At 42.5% G+C, this 19133-nt stretch overlaps 1 protein-coding gene across 1 annotated transcript; it reads left to right on the top strand.

The window, feature by feature from the left end:
* Window positions 1–1152: 1152 nt before the first annotated feature.
* COQ2 (coenzyme Q2, polyprenyltransferase) lies at window positions 1153–16882 on the top strand. Its single transcript, XM_034431154.3, has 7 exons — window positions 1153–1592; window positions 4328–4494; window positions 7295–7416; window positions 7746–7831; window positions 11783–11916; window positions 14445–14633; window positions 16346–16882. The coding sequence occupies exons 1-7, from the start codon at window positions 1325–1327 to the stop codon at window positions 16493–16495; spliced, it is 1116 nt and encodes a 371-aa protein (XP_034287045.2). The 5' UTR covers window positions 1153–1324; the 3' UTR covers window positions 16496–16882.
* Window positions 16883–19133: the final 2251 nt, after the last annotated feature.

The following is a 19133-nucleotide window of genomic DNA, read 5'->3' as shown; positions in this document are numbered from 1 at the left end:
GTTAGCAAATAATCCAGTGGAACAAGTTGCCTCCAGAGGTGGTGAATGCTCCAACACTGTAAGATTTTAAGAAGAGATTGGACAACCATTTGTCTGAAGTGGTGTAGGCTTTCCTGCCTAAGCAGGGGGTTGGACTAGAAGACCTCAAAGGTCCCTTCCATCTCCGTTATTCTATTCTATTCTATTCTATTCTATTCTATTCTATTCTATTCTATTCTATTCTATTCTATTCTATTCTATTGCAACCCATTGCATTGCATTGCATTGCATTCCATCTATTCTATTCTATTCTATTCTATTCTATTCTATTCTATTCTATTCTATTCTATTCTATTCTATTCTATTCTATTCTATTCTATTCTATTCTATTCCATTCCATATTTTCTATTCTATTCTATTCTATTCTATTCTATTCTATTCTATTCTATTCCATTCCATGTTTTCTATTCTATTCTATTCTATTCTATTCTATTCTATTCTATTCTATTCTATTCTATTCTATTCTATTCTATTCCATATTTTCTATTCTATTCTATTCTATTCTATTCTATTCTATTCTATTCTATTCCATTCCATTCCATGTTTTCTATTCTATTCTATTCTATTCTATTCTATTCTATTCTATTCTATTCTATTCCATTCTATTCCATTCCATTCCATGTTTTCTATTCTATTCTATTCTATTCTATTCTATTCTATTCTATTCTATTCTATTCTATTCCATTCCATATTTTCTATTCTATTCTATTCTATTCTATTCTATTCTATTCTATTCTATTCCATTCCATTCCATTCCATTCCATTCCATTCTATTCCTATTCCTATTCAAGTTGTTCCACTGATTAATTGTTCAATTTCCCCAGTTTTGCAGAAGAAAGGCCTTTAAACCAGCCCACGCTCCGAATCTTTCCTTTCGGCGCATTCCTTCCACCTCGCTTCTTATCTCGGGGTAAGACTGGAAGCGCCTTCCAGATCAGGGCTCTCCAACCTTGGCAACTTTTAAGACTTGTGGACTTCAACTCCCAGAATTCCTCAGCTCAGCTCAGCTCAGCTAGCTGAGGAATTCCTTAGCTCAGCTGGCTGAGGAATTCTGGGAGTTGAAGTCCACAAAGTCTTAGAAGTTGCCAAGGTTGGAGACCCCCTGCTCCAGATAACGCTGGCTTACTCCAAACCAGCAGTACCCGAAGGCGACGCAGAGCCGGAACGCAAGGGTAGCACCTTTCTTTTTCTTCCCTCTTTAGGTCACGCTTCCGATTGGCTCTTGGAGGAGGAAAGTGACCCCCCACGGTGACGTCATGGCAAGGGGGGGAAATCCGGGCCTGGAATGGGGCTGGTGCGTCTGTTCCGCCGGGCAGCCCGGCCGCTATGCCGCTTTCAAGCCCCTTTTCCCAGCCCGGGAAGGGCGGGGGTGCTTTGCCCTTCGGCGGCTCTCCGGACTCTCTCGGGCCCCACTTCGAGCTGGGAACCGGCGCGTCCTCCGGGGTCGAGAACCAGCCTAGCCGGGACGCTTTCCTCCTCGGCGGCTTTGGTGCAAACGGCACCGCTCTGGCTCCAGCCTTACCTCCGTCTCATGCGGCTGGATAAACCCATCGGTGAGTTTTTTTTTTTGCAGCCTTGCCGGGTGGAGCTCAGCATCTCTCTCTCCCTCCTCGCTTCGTTTTGGCTTTGCAAAGCTGGAGGAAAGGGAGAATGTAGAACAACGGAGTTGGAAGGGACCTTAGAGGTCGTCTAGTCCAACCCCCTGCTTAGGAAGGAAACCTTACTTAACACCACTTCAGACAGGTAGTCCTCGAGTTAGGACCGCAAAGGAGCCCAGCATTGATTTTTATCCACCCGGATTGGGGCTTAATGGTGCGGATTTCTGTGCGTGGAGGAGGTCCCACCACCACCACCATCGATGATTTCCTATCCCCCCCTGCAAAGCCCAAATAACCGACCATTTATTTGGGGGCTTAGTAGGGCACACGGGTAGTCCTCGATTTATAACGATTCGTTTAGGGACCGTTCAGAGTTAGAGTGACACTGAAAAAAAGTGACAAGGCCGCTTTTCACACTTAACGACCGTTGCTGCAGCATTCCCATGGTCAGGTGATCAAAGTTTGGGCACTTGGCAACTGGCATGTACTTATGACGGTTGCACTGTCCCTGGGATGCGATCCACCATTTGTAATCTTCCCAGCCATCTTCCAACAAGCAAAGTCAATGGAGGAAGCCAGATTTGCTTAATGGCCGCATGGTTCACTTAACAACCGCAGCGATTCGCTTCCCAGCGGTGGCAAAGAAGGTCGTAAAAATGAGGCAAAACTCACTGGACCACTGCGGCCTTGTTTAGCCACAGAAAATCTGCGGTTCAATTGTGGTTGAGGACTGCCCGTATATCGCATGAACCCAGGGTGGTTTATTTATTTTTTTAAAAAAATGTTTTTAATTGGAATTTTTCAAGACCGTAAAAGTATAAAGAATTAAATTAAAAAATAAAAGTATATTTTTTTAAAAAATGTAGAAAAAGAAGGGTGGGGGGAAAGCCACACTCAGCTCTTGCTAATAAACCAGATTCTTATATTACTCCCTTCTTTTGTGTCCCTCTCATGCAAATGGTTGTAACATTTACAGAGTTGGAAGGGACCTTGGAGGTCATCTAGTCCAACCCCCTGCTCACGCAGGAGACCTATACTAGGGATTCGAACCGCCGAACTGCCAACTTTTCTGATCGACAAGCTCAGTATATTAGCCACTGAGCCCCCAGCCCCCTATTGTAAATGTTGGCTGGTTTTGGAGCAGTCAAAATACAGTTATGTGGATGTGGGGGGAGGGTGTCATAACGTTGAACAGTTGCTAAGCAACCAGCTGTAAATGGAGGGCAATGTGTAGTTCCATAATCCCCTCAGTATTAACAGCAATGGCTGAACTTCACAGTGAAAAACCCCTTTAGGGCACTACCCTCAGTTTAAAATAATTAAACCAAGATCAATACAGGTTTGTTCTTAAACTTTCAGAGACTCAAAAACTTCAGAAGTGTGCTTGTAGTCTGAGAAGACCTGAAAACCATAGAAATGTGATAGAAAATAGGTTTCTGTGGTGATTTTATTTCATTTTCTAATGCTTGTGGTATGACTCTAATGCAGAGGTCTTCAAACTTGGCAGCTTTAAGACTTGTGGACTTCAACTCCCAGAATTCTCCAGCCAGCATAACATAGTTGGCTAGAGAATTCTGGGAGTTGAAGTCCACAAGTCTTAAAGCTGCCAAGTTTGGGGACCCCTGCTCTAATGCATCATTATGAAATATCTCTGTAAATGTAATGGAATCAAGTAGGGAAGCATTAATCCCTTACAACTGCATAGATGAAGCTTTTGCTATTGAAAATATCGCTTTGTTTTGTTTTTGTATTTCTTTCATTTGTCTGGGGATTATATTTATTGCAGGCCTGTTACTGGAGTTGTATGACTTAATTTGGCCTCCAGAGGGAGTAAAATGCTTTCATAAATAACTGATTGTAAAAACACTAAAGGCTGATAAATACTGAATAATTTTTCAGAATCGGCTGGCATTTTTCTCTTGCCCGGAGGTTAGTTTTCCCAAATGAAGCATCCACTCTATTGTGTCTCACAATGAGATTGGTATAATGTTTTTCTCTGTAGGAAAAAGGCCAAATTAAAAAAAATGTGAAAAGAATATTATAGAATGGAATGGAATAGGAATAGGAATAGGAATAGGAATAGGAATAGGAATAGGAATAGAAATAGAAATAGAAATAGAAATAGAAATAGAAATAGAAATAGAACAGAACAGAACAGAACAGAACAGAACAGAACAGAACAGAACAGAACAGAACAGAACAGAACAGAACAGAACAGAATTCTTTATTGGCCAAGTGTGATTGGACACACAAGGAATTTGCCTTCGGTGTATATGCTCTCAGTGTACATAAGGAGAATAAAATACATTCATCAAGAATAAAAATATACCACACTTAGTGATAGTGAAGGTTACTAATAAACTATCAAATTGTACTAGGAAACAAATAAAAACAATATAAATTGAAAGATACAAGCAACATGGTTATAGTAATAAGTGGGAAGAGAAAGATACTAGTAAGGAAGAGAAGAAGAATAGTAACACAGTCTTAGTAAATTATTTGACAGTGTTGTGGGAATTAGTTGCTAAGCAGAGTGATGGCATTCGGGGGAAAAACTGTCAAACTAGCTTAATTAATCAATTAATCAAACTAGCTTAAGACTTAAACTAAGGAACTGATTATTTTTGCATGCATCAGTATACATTCTACATCTCTCTTTTTCTGTTCCTTGTCTGATTTCTTATTTTTAGGGACTTGGCTGCTGTATCTTCCTTGTACCTGGAGTATATCCTTGGCAGCTGAACCAGGTTGTTGGCCATCCTGGGACCTCCTGTTACTTTTTGGTGCTGGCTCAGTTCTGATGCGTGGAGCTGGCTGCATTATAAATGACATGTGGGACGTGGACTATGACAAAAAGGTAGAAAAGATTCAGAGCTCATCCTATTTGCTAATTAAATAAATGGTCATTATAAGGAATGTAAGTTCCTGTCCTTTCTCTCTCCCTCTTTCCCTCTCTAGAAATTCTCAGAGAGATAGAGTCTAGTAGTTGCTAAGGTATCAGGTTACAAAGTGGGAGGCTCTGGGTTCAAGTCCCGCCTTAGGCATGAAAGCCAGCTAGGTGACTTTGAGCCAATCATGAGGAGACTATGAATTCTAAGGTAAAGGTAAAGGTTCCCCTTGCACATATGTGCTAGTTGTTCCCGACTCTAGGAGGTGGTGTTCATCTCCGTTTCAAAGCCGAAAAGCCAGCGCTATCTGAAGACATCTCTCTGGTCATGTGGCCGGCATGACTAAATGCCAAAGGCGCACGGAATGCTGTTACCTTCCCACCAAAGGTGGCCCCTATTTTTCTACTTGTATTTTTTACGTGCTTTCGAACTGCTAGGTTGGCAGAAGCTGGGACGAGTAATGGGAGCTCATCCCATTACGCGGCACTGGGGATTCGAACCGCTGAACTGTCGACCTTTCGATCAACAACTCAGCGTCTTAGCCACTGAGCCACTGCATCCCTGCCTTAAGTATGAAAACTGGCCGGATGACTTTGGCCCAGTCACCAGGAGACTGTGAGTTCTAGCTTCACCTTATTCATGAAAGCCAACTGAATAGCTTTGGGTCACTCACTTTTAACTCAATCCAATCTTCCTCACAGGGTTGTTGTTGTGGGGAAAACAGGAGGAAGAAGGTATGTTGGTTATGTTCGCCACCTTGCGTTATTTGTAATATAAATAATAAAGGCGAGATGCAAATAAATTAAACTATAGTCACATCAGAGGCTTTCTATGATTTCCTTGAATAACCTTCCAATGCTAGCTACAGCTTTATTTTTTTAAGTGTCCATACGGTGTCTTTAAACTTGCTGAACAGGAAATGCCCAGAATTTAATTTCTCTCCAACAGTGTTTATATTGATTTATTTCAGCTCTGGATCCTTATCCTTAAAGGTTCACTTTGAATTATGAAATCTGTGATATACCGTATTTTTCAGAGTATAAGATGCACCCAGATTTTCACCCTCTTTTTTGGGGAAAAAGGTGCATCTTATACTCCGAAAAATATGGTAGCTAAAAAAAAATCATGCAAATGCTAGTTTAAGTCTCGTTATTTTACCACTTTCTCCCAACCTTTAAATATCTGGACTAGAGTGAAGCAACAGGTCTGTTCTAAAATGCCCATGCCAGACCAAATTTCCAGCCTCCTGTTCTTGGAAAAGATAATAGTCCAGAGTGCATCCTGTTGATGCACTCTGAGTTTCCAAGCAATTAGAATGAATGCATGTTGTCTTGTGTATTTCTGGACACCTATAATCATCCTGACTCAATAGATAATTTGTTTATTTCACTTCTGATAGTTATTGTCTTTAGGAGAAACTACATAAGCTTATTTAACTGTGGTTTGCTGTGGTTTATTCAATAAACCATAGTTAAATAAAGCTTATATGGTTTCTCCTGAAGACATCTGAAAGCGTATTTGAAATTTAAGCAATGTTAGAAAGTCATATTGTAAAGACACAGGCATTCTTTCTACCCTATTGGTTCATCATAACGCTGACTGGTGAAAACAAGCCAGGTTCAGAAACCATGATTTATAGTTCTCTCTGGATTTGGGCACCACGCAAGTTGCAACTTTTCTGAAACAACAAAATATATTGGAATGATTCCTCAAAACTGCATAGAGTGAAAAAAGGTGAACATGAAAACAGAAGCTTGTTCTATATAATACTGGTATTTGATGCTATTTTGCAAAAACTTACTTTAACCATTCACAACACAACTCCATAACGTTGTTTGTGTGCTTTGGATGATCTGATGTGTAAGGATGTTTCCTACTATACACAAATCACATCACTGTAGGATTACTCGGTAACCATGGTTTTAAATATCCTAGTTTAGAATATTTAAATAGCTCACTTCCTGAGGAGGGGGAATGCCAGACACTCAAAAGCCAGAAAGGAAAAACATACAAAGTAAATACGAAGGACCCTATAATGCTAAGAGCCAAAGTGTACACCCAAAATTGTGTATCAGGCCTGGAAGCCATCTTTTTCATTGGATCTTCAGGTGTGCCATATTTACTATTGTGGGAAACTGGGAGGGGGGAATTGTATGGAGCCAGGGTGAGATATATAGTCATAATAACATTCCTTTCTCAGAGAGTCAAGGACATCTTGCCCTGCACCCAGAGGGGTGTGACTGGGAGGCATCTCCAATTGTGATGGTGCTTGGATTTTACCATGTGATGTGCCAATATGACACCTTTAATAAAATGGAACTTTGAGGAAACTCAAGCCTCGGAGTTTTCTTTTGTTGGAGGTGTTAATTGGAACCCTGACATTATGTTTGGCTTATCTGCAAGTGTATACAATAATGCTTTTAAAATGTATTTAAATCCATATATCAATATATGCTGGTATACAAACACAACCACAGATAATCCAACCCTTGAATTTTAAACCAAAATACCATGAAAAAATGCATACATATAAGCCAGTTCTGAAAATGAAAACATACAAATTTTCAAAGGTCAGCTTATCTGCAGGGGGCGCATTTTTCACAGTATTTTAGTTAAACATTTGAACTTACCTGCCACTTTTCTGCTGATGGGCTTATAGGGAGTATATACTGTACGCATGGGCTACAGAATGAATGGATCCTGTAACTGATATATATATGTGTGGTCAGTGATGGAATGCAGCCTCCGAAATAATTGTTTGTATTTTAGGTGGTGAGAACTGCAAATCGGCCACTGGCAGCTGGAGAGCTCACACATTTTCAAGCCCTTGTATTTCTCGGTACACAGCTTAGCTTGGCTTTGGGTGTCCTGCTGTGTTTAAATTATTACAGGTAAGTTCATTGTAAAGAGTTGATTGCATGGGTCATTGGTGACAATAGGTTTAACATGTTTGAAAACATGAGTTCCATACACAAAAATTCATTTATCATTTTACGGGATAGTTAAGGAATTCCAGGGTGAGCCAAGGCTAGCTCATCATGGTCTTCATGAATGAATGAATGAATGTTGGTTGCCCTGCCCAAAGAGATGTCTACAAAGTATACTTAATACGTTCCCTGCTTCCATATTTATTGCAAAATACGACCTTTTCTCCTACTTTTTTAGAGGCTACTTGAAGAAAACAGTGATTTGTCATTTAACGCTTCCAATTTTCTCACAGCATTATTTTAGGCGCGTCTTCTTTATTTCTCGTGGTGACTTATCCACTAATGAAGAGAATAACTTACTGGCCACAGTTGTATTTAGGTAAGTCCAGCAACTTCCATTTCATATAAATGGGCAGCTTATACCGACTTGAATTAATTAATTGAATTAACATGAGAAGTAATTTGTCATTCTTTCCTCATCCCCCGTAGGAGTTAAAATGTTTTATTCTCAGGATATTGGCTACTTCCAAAACATTTTTATGTTATAGTATAAAAAGCCAGTTTGGTCTAGTGCAGAGGTGTCAAACACAAGGCCCGCGGGCCAGATCCGGCCCACAGAGTGCTTAGATCTGGCCAATGTGGCCCCCCTGGAAGCAGCGAAGGAACGGCCTGTGGTGCCTCGGCCAGTGAAAACGGAGCTCGGGAGGACTGTGCAGAGCCCTCCCAAGCTCCGTTTTCACTGGCAGAGCACTCAGGCCCCCCAACATGAGTGACATTGAGCTGGCCACTCCCACCCAGGCCACACCCACCCGGCCCCCAAGGTTAACCACAACCCTGATGCGACCCTCAATGAAATTTGAGTTTGATACCCCTGGTCCAGTGGTTAAGGCACCAGGCTAAAAACCAGGACACAGTGAGTTCTAGTTCACTTTAGGCATGAAAGCTGACTGGGTGACTTTGGGCCTATCACCAGGAGATTCTGAGTTCTAGTCCTGCCTTAGGCATGAAAGCCAGTTGGGTGGTTTTGCATTAATCTCTTTCTTTCTTTCTCTCTCCCTCTGTACAACCCACCTGACAGAGTTGTTGTTTTGGTGAAGATAGGAGGAGAAATAAGTAATGTGTGTGTTCGCTGCCTTGACTTATTTATAAAAAAGAATAAAGGTGGGATAAAAATCTAATAAACAAGCAAATAAATAAAAACAGGAGGCTGTGCCATACATTCACAGGACATGTTCTGCAGAGAGCATTTGAAGTAGAGTAGAGTAGAGTAGAGTAGAGTAGAGTAGAGTAGAGTAGAGTAGAGTAGAGTAGAGTAGAGTAGAGTAGAGTAGAGTAGAATAGAATAGAATAGAATAGAATAGAATAGAATAGAATAGAATAGAATAGAATAGAATAACAGGAGTTGGAAGGGACCTTGGAGGCCTTCTAGTCCAACCCCCTGCTTCAGCAGGAAACCACTTCAGACAAATGGTTTTCCAACATCTTCTTAAAAACTTCCAGTGTTGGAGCATTCACAACTTCTGGAGGCAAGTTATTCCACCGGTTGATTGTTCTGTCAGGAAATTTCTCCTTAGTTCTAAGTTGCTTCTCTCCTTGATTAGTTTCCACCTGTTGCTTCTTGTCCTGCCCTCAGGTGCTTTGGAGAATAGCTTGACTCCCTCTTCTTGGTGGCATTCCCTGAGATATTGGAACACTGCTATCACGTCTCGCCTAGTCCTTCTTTTCATCAGACTAGACATACCCAGTTCCAGCAACCATTCTTCATATGTTTTAGCCTCCGGTCCCCTAATGAATCAGACATGCTCTTTGAATTGTTGGGGCAGCTGTGGACTCACAGAACTTAGGCAGCTGCTTCCAAACTGCTCCCTGCTGCATCTCCATAAACAGTTATCACATTTGATTTTGGAAAGCAAGCCTCCCAATCTCTTTGTAGTAGTGGAGGGAAGAACGGACGTTGGCTGACTGTCTTCATAAGACTGTTTTGGCCATAAAGCTCTGCTACCCTTCTTCGCTTCTTCTCGTCAAGTCGCTGATCAAGAGAAGTGGAATGAAAACAATTTGCCTTCTGTTATGAGTCAGGCTTAGCGATGGGAGGCTCACTACTTTGTGTATTGGAAATTACTTCCTCATTAAGTTGGACTGACTCATTTTCCTCAAATACGACGAAAGAAAACAATGCACCCTTCCATAAAAATGCAGCCTAATGTATATTCGTAATGCCCCATTAATCATTTATACACCTAGGAGGGCTTGAAAAATGGAAAACTCTGCTACTTGGCTCTCTCTAAAAATATTGAATAAACAATAGCCTAATCTTATTTATATACACATAGCCCTCAATTCACCACCGTAATTGAGCCTGGAATTACAGTCATAAGTCATGCCAGTTATTAAGTGGACTACCATGTGAGCAGACCCAATTTTGGGACCTTTTTTTGCAGTGGTCATTAAGTGAATCACCATAGTTGTTAAGCGAAACTGTTGTCCTTGATGGGCATTGTTTGCCAGAAATGGAAGCAAACATTGGCTTCTGACAAAAAACATTATAAATTGGGGTCACATTGCCGCAGGAAACGTTTGCCGAACACCCAAAATGCATTCACGTGAGCATGGGGTGTGTGCGACTGTTGGAATTTTGAATCTGGGTTATAAGTAGCCCTGGGGAAGTCCGTTGTACCTTCAAATGGTCGCTAAGCAACCAGTCACAAGTCAAAAACTACCTGTGATTGAAATCCACTTCTGTATGTTTACTTTGCATTAAGATGGGTAGTTATGAAATGAAAAGACTAAAAAATCATCACCAGCATCTTAGCATCAGCAGAGAATGCATATTTTACCTCATCTATGTTAGTTTTTTAAAAATCCCAGAAGAAGGATTGGGAAGACCCTCTTCCATATTGTTGCCAAAGAAAATGACATGAACGTGTCCGTATATCGCTGGAGTTGAGCGCGTTTGTGAGGAGTGTTCATTTTTAACATTTGATGTTACGGATCCTTAGGAAATGTATTAAGTATGGTTTCTTCCTGAGGTCCCTCAAACCTTCTTTAGACTTGAAATATAGAAGATGGGAATTCCTTAAGCTAATCACAGACATCATCAGCTAATTCCATACTATACTAAACCCAGTGTGTAGGAGATGACCAGGCTGAGGCCGAGGGAGGGATCAAACATGTCATCAGTCATGAGTCTCTTCGTGCCCATAAGAGATCTAAGTCCAGTCCACCTTGAATTCTATTGACTCTTATCTACCGCTAATTTCCCTTGACCATTAGTAGTTCAGATTCTTGTAGAGCTCAAGCTTATAATAAGTCTCTCTCTCTCTCTCTCTCTCTCTCTCTCTCTCTCTCTCTCTCTCTCTATCTATCTATCTATCTATCTATCTATCTATATATATATATTTGAATTGCCTGGATCTCCTGATTTCCCCTGGTGTTTGACACAGTGTCTCTAAAATTATTTATTTATCAGATTTATATAGCCGCCTGTCTTACAAACATGACTCTGGACAGTGTACCATAAAATCTAAACAAATATAAATAAAACCATGGGAGAATCCACCAACACCCTATACAAATGTCACCATGTCACAAGGCAGAGATATATAATTGAGTTTCATCAACACATTGATAATATGTCACCTCATGGGAACAGATGATCTCGCCCAATGGCTTTGTGTAGATGTTAAACAGCAACGGAGAGAGTATCGAACCCTATAGAGCAGGGGTCTCCAACCTTGGCAACTTTAAGCCTGGCGGACTTCAACTCCCAGAATACCCCAGTCAGCTTTGCTAGCTGGGGCATTCTGGGAGTTGGTCCTCCAGGCTTAAAGTTACCAAGGTTGGAGACCCCTGCTCTAGAGCCACGGTAGCACAGTGGTTAGAATGCAGTACTGCAGGCTACTTCTGCTGACTGCCGGCTGCCTGCAATTCGTCAGTTCGAATCTCACCAGGCTCAAGGTTGACTCAGCCTTCCATCCTTCCAAGGTGGGTCAAATGAGGACCCAGATTGTTGGGGAAAATAGGCTGACTCTGTAAACTGCTTAGAGAGAGCTGTAAAAGCACTATGAAGTGGTATAAAAGTCTTAAGTGCTGTTGCTATTAACGACTGCAATGATTCAGTTAACAACTCTGGCAAGAAAGGTCAAAATGGGGAAAACTCACTTAACAAATGTCTCTCTGAGCAACATAAATTCTGAGCTCATTTGTGGCCGTAAGTCGAGGACTACCTGTGCTCAAAATATAATACTCAGAAGTATTGCCACTTCTCAGTGTGTATGTGTGTGTGTTTAGCCAACGATGATTATGACTTGCTCTTCCTTATTTCTTTTAGGTTTGGTCTTCAATTGGGGAGCCTTACTTGGTTGGGCTGCGGTCCACGGTTCTTGCAGTTGGTCTGTTTGCTTACCCCTGTATTTTTCCAGCGTCTGTTGGACTTTGCTTTATGATACTATTTATGCTCATCAGGTGACTCTTTTCCCACGTGTTCATTATAAAAGATATTGAAATGAGAGAGTGTGGTTGAATGAGGTTGCTATGGGAAACTTGTTCCCGTTGAACTGGAAACACGGGCAATTTGAAATGGCAAACAATGCATGTTTGCAGCTGCTTGTTATTTGTTTCGGTTCTCATTGATGCCAGGAACTATGTGGGTAGTCAAGGACTCCACCTGGCCATTGGATGAACTTTGGGGTTGATTCCTGATGATGTGGGGGAGAGATCTAACGTATGGCCCCTACTTTATGGGATACCCAGGAGAGAGAACTCTCCCCTGTCCTGTTTAACATCTACATGAAGCCACTGGGTGAGTGATCCAGTGATTTGGGGTGAGGTATCATCAATATGCTGATGATACCAGCGTTATATCTCCACTCTAGGCCATCTGTGTGATGTTGTACATGTCCTGGCCCAGTGCCTGGAGGCTGCAATGGTCTGGATAGGGTACAATTGAGCTTCAGCATAACCCAAGCAATCTGAGTGGCATTGGGCATTTGGACCTTCCAATGACAAGGTTTTCCCCACTGTTGATTGTGAATGGGGTGGCACTGCCCCAGATTAGATCACTGGTGTGTGATCTGGGGGTTCTTTTTGGACTCACGGCTTCTGCTAGAAGAGCAGGCGGCAGCTGTAGCCAGGAGGGCTTTTGCACACCTGAGGATCGTGCACCAGTTGTGTCAATTCTTGCATCTTGGCAACGTTAAGATATGTGGACTTCAACATGCTGGTTGGGAAATTCTGGGAGTTAAGAGTCCACCCATCTTAATGTTGAGAAATACTGGTTTTATAGTATATAAATCTACAATATTATGTGATAACTTTATTTCATGATGATGTACAGTAATAAAAGATGCATTAACGCCCTTAAAGACCAACATTTTACCAGAAATAATATTTAACAAAGAAACAGGAGATGAAAAGCACAGGCAAAAACACAAGCCAAATTTCTTGAGGGTTTTTTTCTGTGTTTTGCATAACATTGCTTATACTACAAAAGATTCATAGCGTTGTGTGCCGGATAGCTGAGTTGTCTCTTGAGGTCATAAATACCAAATCTCCCATCCTTGGGGTACAGAAAGTAAGAACAAAAATTTGGAAAGCAAGACTTCTTGTATAATCATATTTCCTAAGCAAACAACTTAGGACCCGCCTACTGTCTTCGGAGAGGGGCGGCATATAAATTGAATAAAATAAATAAAAAATAAATAAATAAATAAATAAGCTATAAATATAAACTGAACTATTTAATATAAACACATTTAATAATTTAGGTGCTCAGCATTTTGGTATTCAAAGCTAATAGGCATCACCTTTTGATTTTACTTTCTTCTCACCTTTAAACCTAAAAGGGCACTAAATATTTTGTTTGTTCTGAATGCAAAAATACATCCAAAAAAAGCCCCCATTTTGATATTGCGGAGATGTTATGACCTTGCCAGAGGAAGTGTGAGGGGTCCTTGGTGCTCTCTGAATTGAGTTGCTTTCTTGCATTTCATTACCCAAACTAGGTAACATCATTAGTCTAGGTCAGGGGTCCTCAAACTACGGCCCGCTGAAGCCATTCATCCGGCCCTCTTGGGACCACAATTCCCGCCCACATTGCCCCACCTACCCACCGGCCCCCATCCACCTTCTGGAGACCAAGGAGGCCAAAAATGGGCCCATTTTGGGGCAGCAGAGTGGTTCTGGAAGCCAAGGAGTTCCCCAGCCTCCAGAGAGAGGGTGGGGGCCGGAGGGAGACACACACGCGCGTGCACACACACACACAAACACACACATACACAAACAGAAGTCCCTCACACACACTCCAAGGCAGCCACATCCCTTCACTAACCAGCTTTCCACATCCAAGAGCATAACAAAGTAAAGTTTAATTTGTGTGTATTGTTTAATGGACTGCTAAATTGGCCACGCCCACCTAGTCACATGACCACCTAGCCATGGCAACCCAGTCACATGACCAGCTAGCCATGGCCACCCAACAGGTCCAGCCCGCCAACAGTCTGAGGGACCATGAATTGGCCCCCTGTTTAAAAATTTTGAGGACCCCTAGTCTAGGTCTAGCACTGATAATGTTACCTAGTTTGGTAATGAAATGTCTGCAAGAAAACAAGCGAGTTCAGACAGCACTAAGGTTTCCTCATTTCAACCCTGAGCTACAAATATTCTCCTTTTATTGGTAAGAGCAGGTGTGATACTAGAAATAAAGCCGTCCTGAACTTGGGGTACTTTCAGGATGCACAAAATAGCCTGTTTCATCCCAAACATTTGAAAAACAAAACATTTTCCGCATCTAAAACACCCACAATTAATTTTTTGCAAACATTCCACTGTCTAATTCAAAATATATTGCCTTTTTAAATTATTATTCCCACGTTCTTCACGGCTGCAAGTAGGCAGTGGGATGGTTTTTTGGCTGCTGTACGCCTCAAACTAAACTGCCTTTGTGGTTGGTGGTTTTTTTTTTTAATTAACAACTTTCCAACTTTCTGTTTTAGGATAAAAGAGACGATCTTGCTATCGGTGTGAAATCTACAGCGCTGCTCTTTGGGGAAAAGACAAAATACTGGCTGGCAGGCTTCAGTTGCACAATGCTTGGTGGACTAACGCTGGCAGGAATCAATTGCGGTCAAACCTTCCCCTACTATGCAGCGCTGGCAACCGCGGCCGTCTGTTGGGGAAACCAGGTTAGATGAGTTTAATGTTGGTTGAAGCTTGTGCTGCATTTCCAGGCTGCAGGACAGGGTTCAGCAGTGGAATGGAGGTGATAGACGGGACAATTATTATTTATTATTTTATCATATTTGTATACCGCCCTACTCCTGGAGGACTCAGGGCGGTGAACAGCCAAGATAAAAATACAAAGAACATACAAAAGTTAAAAGCTATTAAAAATAAATTAAATAATTTGGGCTCAAGAAACAAATTTAAAAACATCCAATTTATGTAAAACATTTAAAACCCAATTTAAAAGGGAGAGTTAGGCCAGACCAGCCTGTTGGAATAAAAACGTTTTTAGGGCACGGCGGAAGGTGCGTAAGTCTTGGATCCTCCGTATCTCCGGGGGGAGCTCGTTCCAGATGGCAGGTGCCCCCACAGAGAAGGCTCTCCCCCTGGGGGCCGCCAGTCGACATTGTTTGGCCGACGGCACCCTGAGGAGCCCCTCTCTATGGGAGCGAACTGGTCGGTGAGAGGCTACTGGTGGCAGAAGGCGGTCTCGTAAGGCAGTCTTGTCTCGGGACAAGAGCGAAGGGCCCAGTTGAAGGAAGAGGAAAAGGCATTTATAGAATCATAGACTCATAGGGCTAGACAGGACCTCAGAGGTCTTCTAGTCCAGGGGTCTCCAACCTTGGCAACTTTAAGACTTGTGGACTTCAACTCCCAGAATTCCTCAGCCAGCTTCGCTTAACAACTGTGCATAGAACTCTGGGAGTTGAAGTCCACAAATCTTAAAAGTTGCCAACGTTGGAGACCCCTGTTCGAGTCCAATCCTTTAGTCCTTATAACAGTATCAAACTGGATTTCTTCGAGGGCCGGATCAGCACTGTAGTTCTCTGCGGGCCAGCCGGGGAGGAGGGGCAAGGAGCGGGGAGGGGAGACGGGATGGACGCCTCCTGCAGCACTCTGCTGGCCAAAAATGGGCCCCCTGCGCTTCATTTTTGGCCTCCAGCACTCTGCCAGCCAAAAATGGGCCATGCAAGCCCCCCCTCCCCCGTGCCTCATTTTTTGCCTCCTGTAGCACTCTGCCGGCCAAAAACCGTCTGCATGAAGTCCTCACGCGGCCCGTTTTCAGCCTCCCCAGCCTCCAGCAGCACTATTTCAGCCAAAAACAGGCTGCACATGCCCCCCACCCCCACAGCCTGTTATGGCTGGCAGAGGCACCGTGGGCCGATCCTTTGATATTTCCAGGCCAGCCCCATGGGCCAGATTTAAGCCCCCTGCAGGCCTGTGGGCCTTGAGTTTGACACCACTGCCTTATACCATCCCAGACAGAGGTGGGTTTCAGCAGGTTCTGACCAGTTCTGGAGAACCGGTAGCAGAAATTTTGAGTAGTTCGGAGAACTGGTAGTAAAAATTCTGACTGGCCCCGCCCCATCTATTCTCTGCCTCCCAAGTCCCGGCTGATCAGGAGGAAATGGGGATTTTGCAGTAACCTTCTCCTGGATTGGGGAGGGAATGGAGATTTTACAGTATCCTTCCCTGCCACGCCCACCAAGCCACGCCCACAGAACCGGTAGTAAAAAAATTTGAAACCCACCACTGATCCCAGACTAATGTCTGTCCAATAAAGCTAGTGCTTTAATGGTCATCCGAGGTAAAAGAGAACTAGAAGACTTGACAGATTCTAAAATTTGAGTAGGGGCAAGTATTGATGAATTATTTTGGTCTCTTTTTCCAGATATTCCATTTGGACATTAACAATCCTAAAGACTGCTGGGACAAGTTTTCTTCAAACCGCAATCTAGGGATTTTGCTTCTCGCAGGAATTATACTTGGAAACTTAAGGAAAGAGAAAGAAGAAGGAAGGGATGCTTTAAGCAGCAGCTAGAGCAGAAGAAAAGAATGCTGTTTTACAAATAAAAACAAACGAATCCTTTTTTTAAAAATCTGCTCCTTTATATTTAACAGATATGGTGCTTTATATTAAAATTCTAGAATGGTGGTTATTAGCTGCAGATTTGGTTGTTTTTGTGTTTGAACATATCTTGGCAACCATTCTGAATAAATTGAGATTTCACAGTAAAATGTTGAGATTAATTCTGCAGAGCTACATCTGAAGTTTTCCATTGTAAAATTATAAGATTGTGAGTGAATTAAACAGGTAAAACGATGTAAAAAAAAAATCAATCTTCCGACACTAAAATAGTACTACTGTGTAGTCGAAACTGCTTATAGAAGTGTAAACAATAAAATGACTGGTTTTATAGTATTGTCATTTATGACATTTGAGAGTTCTATATTCATATATCACTCATTTTAAAAATGTATGTATTGGATAAAAGGGACATCTATGAAATGATAATTCATGTTAGTTTATCAACCACCAGCAGCCTGAATATGCACAATTACTGTGTGCACAAAAGTGCTTATTTTAATGGTTTTAGGGTAAAGGTTCCCCTCGCACGTATGTGCTAGTCGTTCCTGACTCTAGGGGGCAGTGCTCATCTCCATTTCAAAGCCGAAGAGCCAGCGCTGTCTGAAGATGTCTCCGTGGTCATGTGGCCGGCATGACTAAATGTCAAAGGTGCATGGAACACTGTTATCTTCCCACCAAAGGTGGTCCCTATCTACTTGCATTTTTTACGTGCTTTCGAACTGCTAGATTGGCAGAAACTGAGATAAGTAACAGGAGCTCACCCTGTGACACGGCACTAGGGATTCGAACTGCTGAACTGCTGACCTTTCGATCGACAAGCTCAGCGTCTACGCTACTGAGCCACTGCGTCCCTTTTAGTGGTTTTAGTTTCATACAAATAATTTTTCAAAAGCTTTACAAGTTTTAGTCTATAGAGTAGGCGTGTCAAACTTGATTTCATTAGGACCACATCAGGGCCACATGTGTTTGACCTGGGGGGGGCAGGAGGGCGCGTGACCAGCCCAACGTCACTCGTGTCAGGGGCTCCTGTGGTGTCCCAAGCTCTGCCAGTGAAACGGGTTCCTGAGCTAGCTCCGTTTTCGGCTGCCACAACCTCCTGCAACTCTCTGCCAGCGAAAACGGAGCTCGGGAGAGCCGTGCATGGCCCACCTGAGCTCCATTTTCACTGACAGAGGCACTGCGGGCCAGTCTTTCATTGTTTTCAGATCTAAGCACCCTGTGGCAGGGGTGAAATCCAGCAGGTTCTAACAGGTTCTAGAGAACCGGTAGTGGATTTTTTGAGCAGTTCAGAGAACCGGCAAATGCCATGTCTGGCTGGCCCCAGAGGGGGGTGGGACTGGAGATTTTGCAATATCCTTCCCCCAGGAATGGGGTGGGAATGGGGATTTTGCAGTATCCTTCCCCTGCTACGCCCACCAAGCCACGCCCACAGAACCGGTAGTAAAAAAATTTGGATTTCACCACTGCCCTGAGGGCTGGATCTGGCCTGCAGGCCTTGAGTTTGACACTCCTGCTGTAGAAGGTCCAAGAATTGCTAACACAAACTATGGTTTGTTTTTTAAAACGATATTAATGTGTTACGCAAACTCAACTAATTATGACTCTCTCTGTCGTATTGAACCAGGGGTTTCCAACTTTTTCTATATCCGGCACCCCTAGAACGTTTCTGATATCTTCTCACACCCCTTACAAAAGTAAATAATTATACACTATAATTTTGAAACTTCTAAATCCAAATTTTTGCACCCCCTGGAACATCATCTCACACCCCCGGTTGGAAAGCCCTGTATTAAACGAACAGGGTTAGTGGGGTGTATAAACTGGACCAGCAAAAGAATTTTGCATTCATCCCTCTTTCAATTTTCTGAATTGTACAGGTAGTCCTCAATTTACAGCCATTTACTTAGTGACCGTTCCAAGTTACGATAGCACTGAAAAAGGTTTACTTCCAACCGGTCCTTGCCTTACAACTGTCATAACATCCCACGGTCACATGATCAAAATTCAGGTGCTCGTCAACTGGCATGTACAAGTAGTCCTCGACTTACGACCACAATTGAGCCCAAAATTTCTGTTAAGTGAGAAATCTTAAGTGAATAAATCATGTTGATTATTAAGCGAGCTATTGTGTGACTGTACCCAATGTTATGAACTTTTTTGAATCCCACTATCTGCAATGGGTGTTTTTTTGGCAAAAGGCATCATAAATTGCATTCACCTGACTATGGGACACAGCAAACTGTCATAAATGCAGGCCAGTTGCCAAGCATTCAAATGCAATCGTGACAGAAGGGCACCTGTCATAACTTTGAATTCAGGTCATAGGTAGCTCTGGGGAGGTCTGTTGTAATTCTGAATGGTCATAAGTTGAGGACTACCTGTAAGCTGGATTCCAATGGCAAGTTTAAAACATAGCTTGAAATTTAACTGCAAAATCCTTTTTCGCCGGAATCCATTACTGCTCATTTCAAGATTAGGCATTACAGTAGGGGTCAGTGGTAGTTTCCTGGCTGGTTTGCTTGCTCACCCAGAGAGAAGCAAAGGATTTCTCATCCAGATGTTTGATTAAAACTTTGTTTGTCCAAACCAT

Source organism: Pantherophis guttatus, chromosome 8, assembly GCF_059756535.1.
Source record: "Pantherophis guttatus breed Tessera chromosome 8, ASM5975653v1, whole genome shotgun sequence".
Taxonomy (NCBI): domain Eukaryota; kingdom Metazoa; phylum Chordata; class Lepidosauria; order Squamata; family Colubridae; genus Pantherophis; species Pantherophis guttatus.
Note: the sequence above shows the minus strand (reverse complement) of the source record. Positions and strands in the feature narration are given on the sequence as shown.

Bases quoted from the DNA above. Each gene is read 5' to 3' on its own strand.
- COQ2 (XM_034431154.3), top strand. From the start codon at position 1,325: ATGGGGCTGGTGCGTCTGTTCCGCCGGGCAGCCCGGCCGCTATGCCGC. The intron at 4,495-7,294 runs GTAGAAAAGATT...TTTGTATTTTAG, and splicing joins ACGTGGACTATGACAAAAAG to GTGGTGAGAACTGCAAATCG. The intron at 11,917-14,444 runs GTGACTCTTTTC...TTTCTGTTTTAG, and splicing joins ATACTATTTATGCTCATCAG to GATAAAAGAGACGATCTTGC.